The sequence below is a fragment of the Patella vulgata genome, chromosome 9, assembly GCF_932274485.2.
Source record: "Patella vulgata chromosome 9, xgPatVulg1.2, whole genome shotgun sequence".
Taxonomy (NCBI): domain Eukaryota; kingdom Metazoa; phylum Mollusca; class Gastropoda; family Patellidae; genus Patella; species Patella vulgata.
Window position 1 is genome coordinate 26,766,267 of NC_065887.2, and position 21,604 is coordinate 26,787,870.

At 34.0% G+C, this 21,604-nt stretch overlaps 1 protein-coding gene across 2 annotated transcripts; it reads left to right on the forward strand.

Annotated features, from left to right (window-relative positions):
- The first annotated feature begins 141 nt into the window (after nucleotides 1-141).
- LOC126831494 (sentrin-specific protease 1) lies at nucleotides 142-20,829 on the forward strand. Of its 2 annotated transcripts, none has more exons than XM_050562016.2 (18): nucleotides 142-300; nucleotides 4,012-4,070; nucleotides 5,244-5,452; nucleotides 5,782-5,854; nucleotides 6,011-6,159; nucleotides 7,973-8,106; nucleotides 9,435-9,673; nucleotides 10,788-10,848; nucleotides 12,397-12,474; nucleotides 13,296-13,380; nucleotides 14,271-14,303; nucleotides 14,453-14,552; nucleotides 15,945-16,087; nucleotides 16,745-16,948; nucleotides 17,773-17,852; nucleotides 18,544-18,622; nucleotides 19,644-19,739; nucleotides 20,321-20,829. In XM_050562016.2, exons 1-18 carry the CDS (start codon nucleotides 194-196, stop codon nucleotides 20,387-20,389), a joined length of 1,998 nt encoding a protein of 665 aa, XP_050417973.1. In that variant the 5' UTR covers nucleotides 142-193; the 3' UTR covers nucleotides 20,390-20,829. The 2 variants fall into 2 exon arrangements, with proteins under 2 accessions (XP_050417973.1, XP_050417974.1); XM_050562017.2 differs by having other exon boundaries at nucleotides 5,244-5,437.
- Nucleotides 20,830-21,604: the final 775 nt, after the last annotated feature.

Below are 21,604 nucleotides of genomic sequence, written 5' to 3' on the forward strand. Positions count from 1 at the left end.
GTCAGTAATGCATTATTAAACCTCATTTCATTTCATTTCAAACCATAAAAGCGAAGTTTGTACAGTTTTCACCGACCCAGATGAAGGGAGATAAGCAAAGGTCTTTTGTGAATTGAAACCAGGAAAGTTGCTTCCGGAAAGCTGGCGCGAGGAGACTGAAAACGAGACACTCTTCATTTACAAATCTATCCAAATGTTGACTTCATTGACGGAAAAATTTCGTTCCTATATTTTTCCGTCTTCGAAGGAAGGTAATTTCGAAACCCCATCAAGGAAAAGAAAACGAACAGTTGATGAAACGTATGTAGAATTAAAGTTATACCCTAAGGCTAAATGCATTTAATTACGTGTGCAACTCGAATTATTTCAATGCCGGCACTGGGTGACTGGCACCAATTTGTACTACTCGGCTAGTACACTAACTACTGTCTGAAAAATCGTAAATTTCAAACGGATTTCTTCGATTATGAACAAACTACTTAAAGGAGCTAAGTCTCTAACTCAATATCCAAAATCTTCAACATTTAAAACACGAATTATTTGTCAATTTAAAACAACATTGATGCTGTGATCTTACCGGAAAAGGGTGGGCTTCTGATATCCAATATTTAAGACAACATAAATATTTTACCATTGGTACACGAATCATGTACCATAATGCGTTTCAGCCCCAGTTCTAGCAAGAGACTAGAGGAACGAGGCTAGACATATTGCACCAAACCAATCGGCTTATGTAGACTGGAATAACCAGACGCTAGGAATTTGCACTCGATTGAGACTGCTGGCTTATTTCACGGAACATAACTGATTTGAAATTAGAGTAAAAACGGAAACGATTGAATGTAATCAGTTTATATATTATTATTATTATTATTATTGTTCGATTTATATAGCGCTTCATTACACATGAGTGTTTCTAAGCGCATTCACAACAAAACGGTTCAAAAACATTTTTGAAATAAGTAGGTTTTTAAGTTAGTCTTAAAGCTTTGGATGGAAGAGGACTCTCTAAGAGTTTTTGGAAGATCATTCCACATTTTTGCTGCTTTGACGGAGAAAGCATATTCACCAGAACGCTTATTATATTTGGGGATCCTCAATATGCTACGATCACTTGAAGAACGAAGGTTGGATCGCTGGGGAGTATAGAAATCAAAGAGTTCTTTTAAATAACTGGGTGCGGTGTCAGAATAAATTGATTTAAACACATTCACAAGAGCTTTAAATTGAACCCTCGCTCGAACTGGAAGCCAATGGAGTTTCTGTAACTTAGCTGATATATGATCAAATTTTCGTGTTTTAGTTATAAGACGTGCAGCATTGTTTTGCGCTATTTGTAGTCTGTTTAAAGCTGTTTCTGGTGCTCCTAATAGAAGAGAATTTGCATAATCCATGTGCGATGTTACTAATGCTCTAACAACACTCTGGCACGCATCAGTATTAAGATTAGAGCGTATTCTCGAAATAGCTCTCATTTGATGATGCATTTTTCGTATGATACTATTGATTTGGGGAACTGGGGACATAAATTCATCAGTAACATAGCCAAGATTTTTAGCCTGCTTCTTGGGAGATATAGAGCAATCACCGATCTGAATGGAATATTACGGTATTATATGAGTTGCGACCCACTTGTGTCAATTTCTAGGTCCCAAATATTAGCGATTTAGCTCCTTTAACCTTGGTTAATATGTAACAGGCATTGCCTGAGGAGAGCGAAGCTGATGTGATTATTGTCAAATATAAAACCTTCATAATACAATAATTATAAGGCAGTGGATATTTAACCGTATATATACGGCACTTTACTTTATTTACTATTTTGCCGTACGCTTCCGTTTAACATGCGCAGTTCTCTGATACCTGGACTTAGCAGTTTTCGCTTTGGCATCTGACATTAACCCACAACCCAAACCCTAACCCTAACCCAAAACCTAACCCAACCAAAACCTAACCCAACAGTTCTATTCGTTCTTTGTCTAACATTGCTTCTTTTTCCGTTTCTTATAAAGGAACGAAATAGCCATACTTGAATTTCTATGGTAGAAACTGGAGAATTGGTTTTAAAAGAATATAAGATAATAAATGTAAATTGTTGAAAAGCATTTAGAATATTATTCTATTTTGGTCGAGGGCGCATTTCTGCGGATTTTGGTTTTAATTTAAGTACCAAGACTGTCAGTGGTTTATGTTTTTCCCGTAAAATCGTGCTTCTGCGCCGAAACGATGTACGGTAAAATAGCGGAAGTAGATACTTTGCCGTATACGGTTCAATATCCACTTCGTAATTATAAATAATTTCGTTTTTCCAAATTTATTTTAGATCTGAATTGTATGATTAATTTTGTTTAAAAAATTGTAAGAATTTTTGTTGACGTCAAAAATATGTGACATAATTGATTTGGGTGAGATTTGGTAAGTTGACATGCACATTGCCAGTTTTTCCCAGTGTATCTGATTCCGGTCTGAATTTTTTTTAAGCCAACAGTCTGTGGGTGACAGTTTTAGTTACGCTCCTGTGTTGTTTGAATTAAAGATACATTATGGGAGATTCGATAACGAGTTGGCAGTTCTCACTATAATAATTAAAAACTAGATAACGGAAAGGCAATTTGCTGAAAATTTCATTCAAATTGATCCACTATGAACCGAGAACTATGCGAATAAAATTGCTGCCTAGCCTCGGTCATCATTACTAAAGTCAGTACGTTAAACAGCCTAGTCTCGATTATCCATTTAATCGTTTAATCGAGAAGGAAAGTTATGCAGTAAATCGGATCACAATCCACTTAAGATCACAGGCTAGCGATGCCATCTAGAGTTGATTATGGTCTGGATAAGTTAATTAATGTCTAATTAATAATTTAGATAACATTTCAGGCCTAAAGAAAGACCTGCAATAGACTGATTTAGCTCTGGCATAATGTATGTTTAAAGAATTAAAAATTTGTATTTAAAATTAACACTTTGCTCATTGATATTAGCATAAGGTCAAGGACATACCAGATATTCGGACACGAAAGCTATCTACGAAACATTGTTTACATTTATACAACAGTGTAATCTGTTATTTCTAAAGGGAATACTACATAATTGTATGTATGGTGATGTAAATGAAACCTTTGCATATCTATACAATGTTCCGCTAAGCGTTGTCAGTTTAACGATTATTCGCATCACTCGTCTAAAGATACATGTATGAAGGGTCATTTTCAAGATTGAAAAAGAAAATGGCAGATCCCAAACCCGTGGTAGCAAGACATGGAAATCTCCACACTACGTAGTACGTAGTACAAGGAAATAGGAAAGCAACTCGAAAATCTAAGACTCGACTACTGTACTACATAGATCAGAGTATAGATAGAGAGATAATAGCTGTCCCCAAGTTTTATTGTTTTGTCTGTAGGTGTAACCGCGATTGGGCAAGAAAGTGATGAAACTGAAATTTTCATATACGTGATAACACACGAATGTACGAATTAAAGGGGTATTGCAGGGTATATGATAAGAAAAATAAATTGATTAGCAGTTATTGGATGTTTTAAAATAAAGTGCTAATCAATCTGAAAATTGATCAGCAAACTGCGATGCGATACCGCTTATAATATACTCTGGGGTATGGACAGTGAAATAGTGTATTGTGAGTAATAGAGTTTATTTTGGACGTTTGTATCCAAGGGCCACTATTCTGTGTTGGGAAATAATATCTTCAGCCTTGTTGGTGTTGAGACTACTATGCAACAAGATGGTGTCACTTTACCTTGCCCTTAAGTAGAGCAAAGCAAATAAAAAAATTTTTTATTATTTTATGGATTTTACTAATTTTAGATAACTACAAATATTTCAGCTCCTTACCACTCAAATTAATGATATTCCAGCATTTACCTCTTGTTACAATGAAAGTGGAAACTAATTTCTTTAGACATCTGAATTATTCAGTGTTTATCAAACATTTCTTGTAGTAGTACATGTTTGGATTGCTATTAATAGCATTTTTTGATTATTATATAGGGAATCTAGAACAGAAGATCCTGACGTTGAAATCGTGTCTGTAAAACGTCCAAGAAACGGTGAGATATTGATAATAACTACTAGTACTAGTCAGTTATGAAGATTCTGTCTTCAAGCAATGGCTTGACTTTCAAATGCACAGAATGAAGGTGAAAAAGCCTCCTTCTGTGCAAAATTATGCTTAGAAAGTAAAACACAATTAACATACTGAGTGACACATGTATCGGGTAGGTTAGTCTTACAGACAATCTGATTAAAATACAGATATATATATTTCATTTTGTTGTTTTATACTTTCGATGGCCAACACTACATGAAGATCTGACCATTTGTACTGGAAGGTCGTGTCAGGAGTCGTACAAGCAGCTTTTGACCCTATGACGTCAGACATGATTAATCAATCAGCGTTGAAATTTCTATGGGTTTACCCACAGTTCCGAGCAGAGCATGTTTCATTGGCTAATTCCTCACATCAACTCTTCCAGATCCTAGTGTGGTGAAGACAAGTAAAACGAAATTTTGAACTATAAAAAACGAAACCAAATGGGATCTTTATTTTAATCTGATTGCCTTAACAGATGACCTACTAGATGGTATACAGACAAGACATTAAATGTCAATTCCATTCCATTATTTTTAATGCACTGAAAATGGTGAAAATTAAAACTACCCAAGTTCTATTAAAGAACAATATTGACATGATATTATTTTAATCCCATTATATATACTATGTACTGTATGTTAATTTGTTTCAATGGTATTTATTAATTGAACCGGCATATACTGGTCACACTTTATTTAAGGTCAAAAGTTAGGAAATTAGTTACACTAGTGTTACAATACATGTACGTCATATCTACATCTTATTACTGATGAACGTTTCGACTAGTCTTCTCCTTTCTCTAGTCATTATCAAGCAATGATAAAATATAACTAGACAGTATATACATACCATGTATTACATGTCTGGCCAGCATTAACCAAGTGTTATTTCTTACATGTATGTTATATTATTGACTAGAGAAGCCTAGTCGAGACATCGCTCAATAATAAGCAGTAATTGTATTCCAAAGCTAACATTACCATACATTTAATTCAATCAATTTGTTTAATTTTATAAATGGGAATTTAATTGATTAGAAATTGGTATGTCTGGAAATGATTATTTTAGTTGAACATAGTGAAATACTGATGTGTCTATAACATCTGGCACTTTGAATTTTACTTTGCAGTATTGGATATTGTGACCGCACCTATAAATACAATGGCCAACTGGATGAGACAAAAGACTTCTTTCTCCAGAGATTATTTCTTTAAACCATTGGAAGACCAACCAACATTGGGTGTACCTCCAGATACTTCCTATCACAGATCTTATCCTAATCTTCCAAATGCAAATGGAAGAAACTGGAATACAGATCCTCATGTAAGGCCATTTACGGTAATATTTGTATTTTAATATATTTTAGAAATTAATAAAGGTTAGGTGTATATTAATACAGGGATAAAGTGAAAACAATCAAAACTTGGATTGAACATGCAACTGTTTTTGTCAAAAATCGAGTAACTACACAATATAGACTAAACAAGTTTGACTACGACTAGAACATCCCTGTAGTTAACAGTGAGCTTTGTCTAATTGCTGTCATGAATGGTTGATATTGGTCATAACTGGTGACAAACAAATTGTCTACAAGAACAGAAGAGAACACATGCGAACCTCACATTCCACATTGATATACATATAGCTGTCTATTTGACTATTTTCAGGGCATACAGAAAACAGTACCCAGTTCAAGACCAAGTACTTTTCCACCACAAAAGGCAAAACGAAGCTTCAGGGGTAAATAGATTTAATTGAGCGTTCTGTAATTAAAGACAACTAATTTCATTTTAGACAGTACTTGGATCATTTGCTGCAAAATATGAATTTAACTTATGCATGTCCTGTATTTTTATTGTCTGACAGATGCAAACAAATTTCTCTTTCTATTCATAGATGTGGTAGCACCTCCCATACATTCAAATGGACATACAGATGAAAATGTCCAGGCGTCTAAAAAGCCATCTATTTCTAAAGACCAATCAATATTTACTAAAGGTTTTAATGGCAGCACTGTTATGGGTAATCAGTGTACAGCACAGTTGGTAAGATAATGTTTACATAGGAAATTGATTTACCACACTGTATTAAAGTGTTTATATTTTATTTATTATCAAATATTAGAATTGTCTTAAAAATGGACAACCTAAAATATGAATCTTTACAACTTCAATTGGCAAAAATATTAAGACTGAGAGATATCAGTCTATAGACAATGAGATGCATGCACTGGTCGAATCAACAAGTTTCTTAATATGTATTCACACCCCCACAAGTTTATAACAAGAAACAAAATAACTGTCAACAATTAGTTAGCAGTGCGAAACAGTTTTTAATAAATTTAACAGTTTACTTTTTATTTGCCATAATAGCCCATTTACAGTATGGTAGCTATGGCTATTGAAATTTGGCAGTTATTGACATTTTGGAAAATATTTTTTTTTTTTTGTATTCATATTTTGTGCATAACTTGCAAGTTACTGATCTCACACGACATGAATTGTATTGTGGATGGTATTTTCAACACCAATCGTTTACGATCTTTTACGAGTGCTAAACAAATTCCAACTGCAGACGACATATTTCATGTTGATGCCACATGATCTGAATTCCTTTGGTGTAATTTTGTCCACCTTGGTTATATAAATCCACAACTCTAAAATCACATGTAATTAATTGAAAATGTATGTAAATATAGCCCATTTCATTTAACTTGTTCTGAACATACACAATAGTATTTAGTAATGTTTAATTGTGCAGAAATTGCTGTGAATACGAGACCAACGGAAGCGCACGATGTCAAACTTTCAGTTTTGCAAATCGGAAGCTTCCGATTAATTACATGTACGTAAAATATTTCAAACATCGAACATTGTTTTGATCGTTGTAAAAGTTATTTAACATCAAAGATCATTATTACTATCAGACTAAGCAGAAATCACGTTTTCCAGATGCATGACCAATATTTCCATGCATTTATTATGTCTGGATAAGCGCAACCGAATACAGGCTCCTGAAATGAACGTTGTCTTGTAGAATAGAAGGGATAGGTTCACGTTTTAGAGTAACCGTTAAAGGATTTCTTATTGCCAAGTGAATTTTGAAACAGTAAATGTTGAAATATAAGGTACTATATCTGATAAATATGATTCGCAACTTTATAGATTCCCAAGTAAAATTTTGCCAATCAATTTTTCCATTGACTCGCAATGATGCGAACCGGGTTATTTTGTTCCCTGGTTTATAGATTATGGCGTACAGCAAGAGATATAGGTTTCTTTAGTCATAACTCTCGGGCAGTGCATTTATTAAACAATTTAGATACTAGTTTAGATAATAAATAACAAGACGATAAGAGGATACTTGTTGAAACGTCATGCTTTTAGAATAAAACTAGGGATTGTTCCCATAAAAACTGTGTTCTTTTCATGAAAAAAGATCCAAGTTTGCCTTACATAGTATTTTGTTCGTATTATGTCCCAATATTGAAAATTTAAGAAATTATGTTTTCTGGAATTATTTTAGGTTAAACATTGAGGTATTTGATTATAATTTAGAACACTGTTTTACATAGTCCCAGACCAATTCAGTGAAAATTAAATAAGCCTATTCACTGTACAGTGTATCAACCTATTATTGATACATGCATTTTAAAATGCATGTATATAGAATCCAGTAGGGTACATCTATTGATTCACAAACATTCTCAAATGCCTGTTTATATTTAAAATAATAATCGAATAAATTTTGAATATAATTCACATAAGTCAGTCAGTGCTCATTATAACAACTGAATAAAGTTAACCTAACATTATATTATATTACTGTAATAATGGTAATAGTTTATTTTATTAACAGTGTGTAAGACTGGATGAGAAAGAAAAGTATCGTCAATTGTTACAGCAATTTACAACAGTTCCTCTTGATTCAAGTCAACAACGAAAAAGAACTCCACCTAAACTTAGCCTCTTTAAAAATGCATCAACAAACAGGTACTCATTATCAATTATTTTTTAATAAAGCTCGAAATTGTTTTAAATTGTAGAGGTTGAAAATTTTATGTTCAGAGCCTGTTGTGATTATCTTATTTTTATTATGTAGCGTTTATCATATGACTAGTTGTTTGTATCAAAAGATAGAATCCTTATCTGCTACTTCCATTTGCAAGATTTGATTTCTTGTATCAATTGACTATATGATTATGGAAAAAAGAGGGTGCAGATGTTGGGTAAGAATTTATAAAACAGATCCCCAGGATCTTGATAAATATTAGAGACTGGAAAACATGAAATTGTAACACCATTCAACATAGTATAACAGACTACCTCTTAATGTAGGACTGCTGGGTCCCATTTCATAGACTTCCATACACATTTTACTACACAACATAACTGAGTTTATTTAGATATCTAAATTTAAATATGTTTCTTGACTAAAATGGCTGATGTCATTAAGGCTGACCTTAAAAATATCTTTGTTTAACCAAACCCGTCCCACAATTGAGGAGAAGGGTCGGTAGGTCGGTTTTTTTTTTCAGAGAAATCAATACAGAAAAATTATTAGCTGTATACTACAGATTCATTAATTTTGTTTAATGAATTTTGGGTCTGACGTAAAAAGTAACGAACTTAAAGTTTTTATTAAACTTAAGAGCTAATTTGACAGCTTGATAATTTTCCGGGTGGAAACATTCGTCGTCTTTATTGGCAAACAAATCAATGACATCAGGATTTTTCTTGATGCACGACTCGCACACAATTTGCCACGAACTTGAAGTGTGAAACTCCTTTAACACGTTTTTAACGATCGTGCGGGTTGTGCCTTCATTTTTCTCGAAAACGGATATTGAAAATATCGTCATGTTTAAAACGACGCACCACAGACATAGAGGCAGAATCATTTCGTGGGAATGGACGTGCTTTCGTCTGCAACCATTTTGATGAGAAGCGACACCTATGACGTTTTCGTCTTGATCAACCAGTTTCAATAATGAATCAAACCATAGCCATAGTAAAGGGAAATAACTCTCGTGATATATTTCAGGTTGACAAACAAAATAAAATAAAACATCGTGGAAAAGTGCAATAAAATAATTTAAGTCGGGGGTGGTTTTAGTTAGTCGGTCGCGTTAGGCGAAACAAAGATATTTTTAAAGTAAGCCTAATGTAGTATATTAATGTTTGATGTAAATGATTCAGATAGATTCAAATTGGCTTGATGTTGGCATAATTTTCGTTAGAATGGTTCTCATAAATGTAGAAAACCTGATAACTTTGTAAACCTTTTAATACATTAAAATGTAATGTTCCTCACTTTTCAGATCCCAAAACTCAAGTTTTTTCAACAAATCTTCACGAGAAGAGCCTACGTTAAACAATAGTTTTAAAAAACGACCAAAATCTCAAAGGGTTATAGCACAGGCTGTAGATCCATTAAATGTATCGTCATCTTATTTAACTAAACATCACAAAGTAGCAGTTGATTTATTGTCGTCTGCACCAAGTTTACATGTCATCAATATCAGTAGACACAGAACTGTAGAATCACCATCAAAACAAGGTTAGTCTACATATTATAAATTCTACTGTCTTTATGGATTTTAAAATCTGTGTTGAAAAAGTATGTTTTATTTAGATCAGCTTTGTAATTATCCAAAATGAACTGAACAGTCCTCCTGCTGTTCTGCTCCGATTTGGCCAATGAAAATGGGGCAGGTATGCCACACAATGTGCTGGGATGGAAATTTTGCCCAGACAGCGGCACTACAGCTTACTTTTCTATTAAATTCCAACTTCAATTTGTACACAGGACCTTGCTTTTTCATCCCATCCAATCAACTACATGTTGTTGCTTGCCAGACTCTATCCTGCACGGGGGGTTGGATGGCCGAATGGTTAGCATGCGCGCACTGTATCATATGGTCTTGTCATTGAGTCAACTGGCTGGGTTTCGATTCCCCGGTTGTACGTGACAAGGAGTAGGGTCACCTGTCCAACCTTGTGGGTTTTCTCTGGGTCCTCCGGTTTCCTCCCACTGCTAAAGACCCCTACACGAAAGCGAAATTTTGAAATAAAATTGAACCATGTGTTAGCCCCGAAATGACCCTAGTTTGTGTCGAGTGGAGCTTAAACCCCATTTCTCTCTCTCTCTCTCTCTCTCTCTCTCTCTCTCTCACTATGGCGGAACTACAGGAACCATGCCAGAAAATCCTAATGAACTTTCTCCAGGTTAGCGAGCCAACTTCTGAATCACTGAGCCACCACAGTTATTTGTAATCATCCAAGTTTGAGAGGGGGGGGGGGGTAGATTAGGTTTTGTTCAAGTTGTACATCCGATTACAAGTCTTGGCTTCTATGCCTAAACTGTGGGCTTTCCAGTCCTGTATGTGAAAATTGCTGAACTCTAATTCACAAATTACTATATTATTGTATACTTCATATACAAATACTGTCCAATCTCTTGGGTTTTCTCTGAGTCCTCTGGTTTCCTCCCACTGCTTAAGAACCCTATGCGCAAGTGAATTATTGAAATAAAATTGAACCATATGTTAGTCCTGAAATTACCTAGTTTATGTCTAGTGGATGTTAAACCTCTCTCTTACATATACAAATAATGTTCAAATTATATTATTGGAAGAAGTTTTATATAATATGAGAATACTTGTGTATTTTAGAAGATACTACATGTAGTAATACAGAAAGAATATCGTCACCTGCATTAAAGTCAGAAAAAAGGTAAATTTATTGTACATATATTATGTGACATGTTATTCTGAATTTTGGGCCACAGATTATTTAATGTTAATCATTGATTGTTTCATACTTTTATTAAATTCACTTTGATCCCCAACATCTTTGTTTTTTTTAAGAAAGTAAACTTTTGTTAGTCTTTAAATGACATATACAGGGTTGATAAAAAGTGATGAATCATCATTTGAGTCACCGGGAGGTTGCCATTCATAGAACATGGGCAGAGGACCCTTTGTTCCTTGTGTAATTTGGATTGCTTTTCATATATAACAAGGCAGACTGCGGAAGAGATTTTCATGTAATACTTGATGACGCAATTTTACTCCTTCGGCAGCCCCACAACAAACCAAAACGCGAAACAGCGTTGAAGATGTTTCTATTATGGGACGTTATGTTTAAAGTGGACGATGGCAATGAACTGACCTGTAAAATATGTAGTACACACTACACTGAAGTATGACACAAGGCAACTTTATGCAATGTGGTGGGTCAAAGTATTGACTTGTTCAGTCGTAGCTTGCGTATATTGAAGGAGTGAACATGAAACCTCTAATGGTCTGCATAATGAATAAGAACAGTTTGCTGGACCCACAGCTAGTAATGAGAAATTTTGAAAATAATTTATTCATATTCATATAAAGATCGCAACGACACAGAAAAAAGATATCGCGATATCTCACGATAATGGTAAAATTAATTATCACAATATCATTGATTATCGCCTGGAGTAAATTATCATGATAATTAGAATTATCGTGCTTCAAAAATTCATTATTGTGATAATAATATTGATATAATTTGTGGTGTATAAATGGATTAATGTATCTAGTGTATTGATTTGGTATTTAGCAATGTATGCGAGTTGTATTGATGAATTGAGAAGTATATACATGTATATATGCTGGGGTAAGAATATTCATGTAGGTACCGTCAGCTGGAATGGAATACTGAATAAATATTCATTATTCATTAACTCAGACTTTGTCCGATGTTCTTTTTAAACCAAAATATTCCCACAGAATAAGTGTACTTTTTCTTGTCAGCAGCAGTGTGTTTTCGCAGTTCGTCGAACTGTCATTGGAAAATCTGATTTTACAATGAAATTGGCCGCTTCAAGCTAGGGTGCCATTTTCTCCAAAGAATAAATGAAATATTATCCAGACGATTTTTCAATGTAATTTTCAACGGACTGGGTAATCAACGATAAACCACTACTTTGTGTTACACAGCTGTGTTCATGTTCAATATTAGATCTATATGTCTTACATCTTCATTTCACAATTTTATTAAATTATGACCTTTTACTCCACAATTCCTACATGTTACTATAAACCTTCTTATTAATAATACACTACATAGCAGAAAAACAGATGGGTGACCATGAATCATTTTCTAGTAACCCGTGTGGCAACCTGTTAGGTTACCATCCTGTATTTAGTGGTAACCTGTTACAAGGTTACAACATCCAGCCATTATTTCAACCCTGCATATAATGGTGTTTATTATACAATCTATTTTTTTTTTTCTTTACAGTTTTACAAGTTTATCATCACCTACATTTGAGAAGTTAGAAGAGTCTATATATATGAAAAATGCTTGGTTTAATGATTTGTAAGTCTAATATTGATGTTAAATATTATGTATGATTAAAAGAATTATATTATCATTTGATGAAGTATGTGTTGATTAGATTTCTCCCTACCTATAATCATCTGTAAATGTTTTAGTTGAATTGTTACCTATTTTATACTGAATCACTTTCTTTAACATTCCTGGATTCCTTTTAAGTGGGGGGGGGTGAGTGGCTGAATAGTTAGTGCATGCGCGTTGGATCCGACGGTCTGTCATTGAGTCAAGAGGCATGCTTTTGAATCCCCACTTGTGCGTGACATGGAGTAGGGTCCCCTGTCCCAACCTCATGGGTTTTCTTCAGGTCCTCCAGTTTCCACCCACTGCTAAAGACCCCTATGCGCAAGCGAATTATTAAAATAAAATCGAACCATATATTAGTCCCGAAATGACATAGTTTGTGTCGAGTGGACGTTAAACCCTCTCCTTTTAAGTCGAATGAATATTGTAAACATCCTCTCAACAAAGAACACAGATTTATATGATCAGAAGGCACCTGTCACAAATTAATCACACAATGTACGTATTATAATGTATATGTTGTGCGATAATTTGTGTCTATGATGTGACATGTGCCTTATGTCCTGACTTGTGTATATCATGTATAACTGGACAGTGGGCAGCTTTTACAACTCAGTTATTATAAAGTATCACAGAGCATCACAGGACTAAAATTACATAACTTTTTGGAAAGATCTTTCACACAGAATTAACCTGTTTTATTCACTGAAATGTATCCAGGACCTCTCCTATATGTTTCACACAAGTAAAAATATGACTACCATATTTTGATTTTTCTGCAGAAAAAGAAGCCATGACTTAGATAAACAAGAAAGAGATAGAAAGATAAATGAAGCAGAACTAACACTCCAAACACTTACTGAGTTGGTATGTATACAAACAATTTCATCAATTGTCACCCAAAATACAGTCATAATTTGTGTTCGGATGAGACTAAAAACCGAGGTCCTGTGTACACATTGGTGTGCACGTAATAGATCCCTTGACAGAATTCGATATAAGAGTAGGCCGGAGTGCTGCTGTCCGGGCAAAATTTCCCTCATAGCACACTGTATGGCGTATGGCCGTCTTCATTAGCCCAGTTCGGAGCAAAACAGTAGGACGTTAAACCCCACTTCATTTCATTTCATTTGTGTTTTCTCCAGTAACCCAGAATTCAGTGGCATTGGCAGGATGGGTGGGACTGAGGGTCCAATAGATTTAAAATGATTTAAATTAATATTTATTATGGAGCTGATTCTTTTGATTAAGTTCGTTATTAGGAGTAAATGAAAAGATTTTTTCAGGTCTAAACCCCAATATCATGTGGGGGATTGGGTGGCCGAATGATTAACGTGTGCGCGTTGGATCAGAAGGTCTGTCATTGAGTCAAGTGGTGTGATTTAGATTCTTCGCTTGTTCGTGACAAGGAGTAGGGTCACCTGTCCAACTTCGTTGGTTGCCTTCTGGTCCTGTGCTTTCCTATCACTGCTAAATTACCCCTATGCGCAAACAAATAATGAAATTAAATTGAACCGTATGTTAGTCCCAAAATGACTTAGTTTGTGTGAGTGAACGTTGAACCCCATTTCTCTCTCTCTCTCTCTCCAATAACACATACCAGAATAATGTTGTCAAATATAGTGAAGAACTAGCAAATTAAGTGACTGGATCCAAGGGTCCACTACACTCTAGATAATTAAAAACATTAGTTTAGTTATTCGTATGTTAATATTGATATTAGAGCTTACAATAATATATGTTCTATTTTATTACAGAGAAGAAGAAGGTATGATGAGATGGAGAAAAATGTAAGTCCACTACATTTTCTTTCAGCAAGAACACTTAATTTAGTTGATATATAAAACATAACAGTTTTTAAATGAATACATTGGCACAATTTTATGATTAGATTATTTAAAATTATCTCCATAATGTTTTCTATTTATATTATTTATAGCTGCGAGAGCAGATGCGGGCTCTGGAACCTTTTACACAAGATATAAGAGAAGGAAAAGAAGTTAGAAAAATAGAAACAGAAAAAGAAACTAAACTAGTTGGTAAATATAAATATATATACTTACCAAAATAATAACATTTTAATCCATTTCCAGTTTATTTATTACTACTCATGAAGTATTTAGCGTTTTCACCCAATGGGGAGCCACCTCGATTCAATGAGTAAGACGTTGGCACACTAACCAGGAGGTCCCGTTGGCCCAAAAAGGTCATTGGGATTTACTGGCGTGGTTCCACCTGGTCAGTGGTGCAGGTTGGAAGACCTGGCAAAGGACAACTAATAGTCATTTGGGTGGTACGAAAAAACTGAGGTCTCGTGTACACATTGGGAGTTGAAATTTGATATAAGAGTAGGCAATAGCGCCACTGTCCTGGCAAAATTTCCCTCAATGCATACTGTATAGCATATGCCCGTCTTCATTAGCTCAGCCAGAGCAGAACCATAGGTTAAACCCAATTTTATTTCGTTTCACCCAATGGTATAGGGTTTTAGTGACAGGCTGGTCTAACACAAGCACTTTAGATTAAAGTGCCGGTCATCAATTTAAATGATGTGGATTTGATCCAATATTAGCATGACAAGGAGTAGTATCTTCTACCTGTTTGTCTACAGTTTCCTCCAACTGGTATGAGCCTCCTGCACAAATAAGATACACCATATGTTAGTCCTAAATTTGTGAATTTTGTTTTTTCTCTCTCTCTCACACACACAAACACACAATGGTCTTAAGCAATAAAAGATTAAGTGTCTATATATTAAGCAATAAAAGATTAAGTGTCTATTAAATAAATGAACTATCAATATACATGTATATATAGGATTAGAAACCTTTTGTGTAATTACTAATAGATTAATGGATTAATAAAAAAAATTATCAGTTAATCCTTTTTAAGCTATTTATGAAACAAATGGCATTGATTCCGCCTTTTAATCTCAAAACTATTAAGGTTATAGCAAGTATCTGTTTTTGATTCACTTCATTTGTAAACATGACTATCTCCAGTATAGAAGATCCTCAGGTTTCTACCGGTAATAGTTTAAAATATGTTTCTTTAGATGTGATGGCTTCGATGTAAGAATCAAAGTGCCAGAACTCGCTCACCTGGATTAAATGGCTTTTCTCCTGACTTTGTGTCATACCAAAACTTTCATTTTCAACTGACTTCATCTTCTTTTATGTCTTGCTATCTTACAAGCATCATTCAGTTTGATTTTTTAACTGAACTACAAACTCTGTATTTTTATTTGGTTCCATATTCAAATGAAATTATATATCTTACTCCAACAGGAATCAAAATCAAATCTACACACCACTTTATATTGACGTAAATATTATGTATACTCTTTTAACCCCAACTAAAAATGTTTGATGGGTAAAATTTGGAAATAGCATCCCTGATCTTACTATTATAATATAATTGATGTTTTTCAGAGTTAACACCAGAGATGAATAAAGTAATAGATGATGCAATAGGTCCTGGTTCTCTAAGAACTGTAGTATCTGAAGGGTTTAAAATACAGATTACAAAAGAAGATATTCAGACGTTAAAAGGTTTAAATTGGTTAAATGACGAGGTATAAACTTATATTTTTTGTTATCAAATGACTGGGGTAAGAAAGACGAGCGTATGCCATGCAGTGTGCTATGAGGGACATTTTGCCCTGACAGTGGCGCTACAGCCTACTCTTCTTTCGAATTCCAGCTATCAATGGTTCTTTTACTTGCACGTCAATCTGTACACAGGACCTTGTTTTTTGTCCCATCCAAACAGCTATATGTTGTCCCTTGCTAGGCCCTTGGTCCTGCACCACTGACAAGGCTGAACCACATTGCAAAATTTTGATGAACTTACTTGACCAATACTGGGATTAAACACAAAACCTCCAGGTTAGTGAGCCAACGTTGTACTCACTGAGCCACTGTCTCTCCCAAATATCTGGCTTGGACACTAGTTTCATTGACAGTGGTAGCCAAGTGTAACCTTCTGAGATGTAACCCCCAAAAAAGAGGCCATGTGTAGAAATTTGTAGTGTATGTAAAAGATCCCTTGACAGTTGGCATAATTCTCCTCCTTGCTTATGAGTACAACATAACCCAGGTAAACTTAAAACTAAGTTAAAATCTTACTAATGATAATAGTTGTATCATGTCATGTTATGTCATGATTATAATTATAAATGTTACATTATCAAACATGTATACAATTAAATTAGTTTTTCTTGTTTTACCAGGTGATCAACTTTTATATGAATATGTTAATGGAAAGAGGTGATGAAGACAATATGGCTAGAGTTCATGCGTTTAATACATTCTTTTATCCTAAATTGGCTGGTTCTGGTCATTCAGTAGTTAGACGTTGGACTAAAAGAGTAGATGTATTAAATGTTGATTATATATTAGTACCTGTACATTTAGGTGTACATTGGTGTCTAGCAGTAAGTATTTACAACTTTGACAATCCGTTGACTGGGGAGGGGGCTTTAGATCATAAGGTCTGTCATTGTTTTAATCCAAAGCTTGTATGCGACAATGAGTAGGGTCGTCTTTCCAACCTTTCGGGTTTTTCTCTGGGTACTCTTGTTTCCTTCCACAGCAAATGAAAGATATATTATCGGTGAATTAAACATATTAATTCTGTGTAAAAGATTTATTTTGAGTTGAAAGTTTCAAACCAAGTTAACATGCCATCTCATGGAGATGAATTTATATAAGCTTTGGCTTGTTTTCAAATCCATTATAACAATATTGTAAATACTCATGTTGTACTCGAAATAAAAATATTGTTTAAACTAACTTGCCATTTGATGAGATGTCATTCATATGATTAAAGACATTTGTAGAGATGAATACCCTGTAAATCAGATTCTAATTGCAAGGGTTTTGCAAATGCCCTTTCTGTTTCCTAGTTTCAAATTATCTGAATTAAAGTCTAGTTTATAAATTATTGTTGTGTCATCAAATGCTAGTATGTATAATTATGTGACAGATTGGAAAAGAAATCACAGCTCCAGCTAGACCGTAAAATTTGTTTATAACCACTAAGTATTGAATGTTCAGTGAAAGACCACAAAGTCAAGAGATAATAGTTATAGTCAACAATTGGCCTATGTTACTCCCCAGCTCAAGCTGCCCTTACACCCCAAATTTCTTAGTAGCTCTAGTGTAGCTGCCAACCCTAAACAGTCATAAATATATATATATATATATATATATATCAATATGGTATTCAATAGTTATATTATAATATTTTATATTGTAGATAATAGATTTTATAAAAAAATCTATCAGATATTATGATTCTATGGGTGGCAATAACGATACATGTTTAAATGCATTAAAGTGAGTGTTCTAATTATATTTTAATAATTATTATTTTACTTTTGCGTGTTTGAACCACTAAGTCCTGTGAATCTGTGTTAAATTTAAGGAAACCTAGAACAAATTGTAACAGAAAGTTTCTTGGTATCGTTGTGTTAGTGTGATCATCTTCTAAAACATGTCCAAAGTTTTCTGTTTTTCGGGGCGGGGAAAGGGCATTATTTACATAAATTCAAAATGGCCACCAAATGTACCCTTGGAGTCTCATAACCCGTTTTATATATGGAGTTTTCACCTTATAAAATTATTACAGATAGAAAAATGACAGTTGTAGTTCATATATGTATGATTCATTCAGTGATAGTACTTGTTGATGGCAAAACTTTGTTTCAACCTAATTGATCTATGTTTTTCAGACTTAGAACTTTTCAGCCATCCCTTGTATTTATTTACAGGCTAATATTAGGACTGTTTGCAGTTTCTAGTCATTTCACTATGTTCTCTTGTTTTACTTTCATTTCTTTGTGAATATGAAGGTGTAATAAAGACATGCATTATAAATAGGAGGATGTAACAATAAATCACAACAAAAATTCTTTAATGAATGAGAAGTGATATGAGATGTTCTTGGAAAGATTAATTAAACCTAGATATGCGTACATTATCCATCAATACTATATTATATAACTTTCTATCTGTGTTTTATTTTCAGACAATATTTGATAGATGAGTGTTTAGATAAGAAAAAACAAAAATTTGATTTAACGGGTTGGAGTACAGTAGCTGTCAAAGTATGTAGAAATAACTTGTAATTATAGTTAATATAACTTTCATGTACAATATATACATTTAGAGACACATAATATCACATTTAGATCACAAGGTCTGTCATTGAGTCAAGTGGCCTGGTTTCAATTCCCAGCTTGTACGTGAATAGGGTCCTCTGAACAACCTGGTTGGTTATCTCTGGTTTCCTCACAATACTAAATTCCCCAATCCACATTATTGAAATGAAATTGAACAATATGTTAATCTTGAATTGAGCTAGTTTGCGTTGTGTGGACGTTGAACCACATTTCTTTCTGTGTATCTTTGACTTCATCTGAGTTGCATGTAAATAACGAACACCAAAGTGGCTTTGCATCTTTCTCCGTTTTATGGAGCTTGTGAAACCTTCTCCCAGGTCATAGAAAATCGTAGTTTTTGCAGAAAGTTGATATTCATCTGACAGAATGTTCCAACATTTTTTATTCTAAAGAAAAATTATATTTTAATTAAAAAAAAACCATTGACTTCAAATTTGACAATAGTAAAGTTCAGAAGAAAATGATGAAATCTAATTGGTTGATGCCATGTTTATACATCCTACTCATTGACTTCGGAGATGCGTTAATTCAATTGATAGTGTATTGTAGAAGTAGAAGTAGTCTTGTGAAACCTCCCTTAGGATGGATTTAATAATTAAGCAGCTATCATTGAGTATCATGCCTGCAATAGATCATATGTCCTGTTAATCTATGCACGTCGTTGGATCCCATGCATGTAGGTGACAATGAGTAGGATCACTTAACTAACCTTGTATGATTTCTCTGGTTTCTTGCCTCTTCTAAAGACCCCTGTACACAAGAGAATTATTGAAATAAAATTGTACCATATTTTTCTCCCAAAGTTAACTGGTTAGGGTTGTATGTATATTAAACTGAATTTCTGTGTCAGTGTTGTATGTATATTAAACTGAATTTCTGTGTCTAGTATTGGAAGGCAGTATTTATACTAAGTGACTTGTGTAAAATTATATTCTCATTATTTCAGGATATACCTCAACAAATGAATGGTAGTGATTGTGGTATGTTCTCCTGTGTATTTGCTGAATACGTAACTCGTGGTGCAAAAATAACATTTACTCAGGTAAAAAGAAAGAACATATCATTCCAGAGTTATAGGATGTGGTCTAAATACTGTTAGGATTTTATGTTGACTGGGTTGGCAGGGAAACAGCACTCTCTGTATGAGACTTTGTTCTCTAGTTTCATATGCATGAAATCAATTCAACTTTTGTGTGCCAAAAATATATATATATATCAATTCATGAGCAAAATTGGATATTAGAAATAAAATAAGGCTTAATGTTCTACTGTTTTCCACCATTTGGGCTAATGGAAATGCCATGCTCTAGGAGTGAAATTTTGCACGGGCAGCAGTGCTACAGTCTATATTTCATTTTAAATTCCAATAGATTTTTACATCCACGTGTACGTACACAGGACCTTGGTTTTTGTATCTCATCCAAACGACTCAACACTGTTCCTTGCCAGGCTCTCTGTCTGCACCACTGACAAGAGAAAACCACGATGGAAAATCTTGAGGTTGACGATCATTTTCCAAACCTACTGGTTAGTGAGCCAGCACCTTAATCACTGCGCTAAGCTTGAATATTAAACTATAAAAAAAATTAAATTAAATTTTTCGCATCAATTTTCTTTTTACAGGACGATATGCCTTATTTTAGAAGAAAAATGGTTTATGAAATTGTTACAAAGAAATTATTACAACGATGAACAGTAACATAGAATTAAAATAACCTACTCATTATTTATTACATCATTAATCATCTCATTATCATGTATACAAATCAAAACATTCATCTATCCTCCAATCCCATTCAAATATGAAAAAAACATTGTTTAAAAAAAAAATTCATTTAATGAAAAAAGATTTTATTTTTGTATGGAAGAAGAGACTGTGGTATTTACTAGTAGTTAAAACTTGTACAAGTTATCAATAGAAAATAAATGAACTCCTATAAAAGACAACTAAATCTGTGAATCAATGAGGAAATCATACAAATTCGATGGTGTTGTGAGAAGTATAAATGAATATTCTTCCTGAACCAATTTAAAGATTCACATTATTGCTTGAACTATTTTCTAGTGCTATTATTATACATCAAATGACATTGTAAATCAATATTGTAAATAAATATACCCGGTATTCATAATTTGACTTTGTTTGGTATAATTGTCCCCCACCTATCGAAGAAAGGTAGGGGACTATTAAAATGGGTCTGTCTGTATGTTCGAAGATGAGCATTTTCTGCTTGGGCTAAGCAGAGATAAGAAATTTGATTGGTTGATGCTGCCTGGGACACGATAACTTTGTGTATAGTTTCATTCCATTAATACCTTGACAAGTTCGATGATGGACATTTTCTGCTTAGGCTAAGTAAAGACTTCAATCTGATTGGTAAAGATTTTGGAACATTAACTCCCCTTCTAAATGAGGTAGAATGTTCAAACTTAGTGTAGGTGTCTATTAGGTGATGCACATTTTCCCTAAGACTAAGCAGAGATAAACAATTTAATTAATACTTTGGGACATAAAAACTCTGCTTTTAATTGAGGTAGAATGTTTAAACTTGCTGTAGATCTTCATTAGGTGAATGACTTGACTGAGTTAAATGATTAACATTTTTTGCTAAAGCCAAGGTAAGCAATATCATTGGTCGATGCTTTGGGACAGGATAATTTTGATTCTAACTTATGGAGAGTGATGAAACTTAGTGTATAGTTCCACTGCCAGGTACTTCAAAACCTTGACTGATTTCGATCGTCAACATTTTCTGTTTAGACTGTGTAGTTAATCAGCTCAATCCTTTTTCAAAAAGATAAATGTGCAATTAGTCAATGTGTCATCTATTTATTTTGGGAATTTGGCAGGGGACATCAGCCTTAGTTGGCTTGTTACATTGTAACTGGGAATAACAGAATACATTT

Coding starts and splice junctions, on each gene's coding strand:
- LOC126831494 (XM_050562016.2), top strand. CDS start 194: ATGTTGACTTCATTGACGGAAAAATTTCGTTCCTATATTTTTCCGTCT. Junction 8,107..9,434: donor AAAAATGCATCAACAAACAG/GTACTCATTATC, acceptor CTCACTTTTCAG/ATCCCAAAACTCAAGTTTTT. Junction 16,088..16,744: donor TAAATTGGTTAAATGACGAG/GTATAAACTTAT, acceptor TTGTTTTACCAG/GTGATCAACTTTTATATGAA.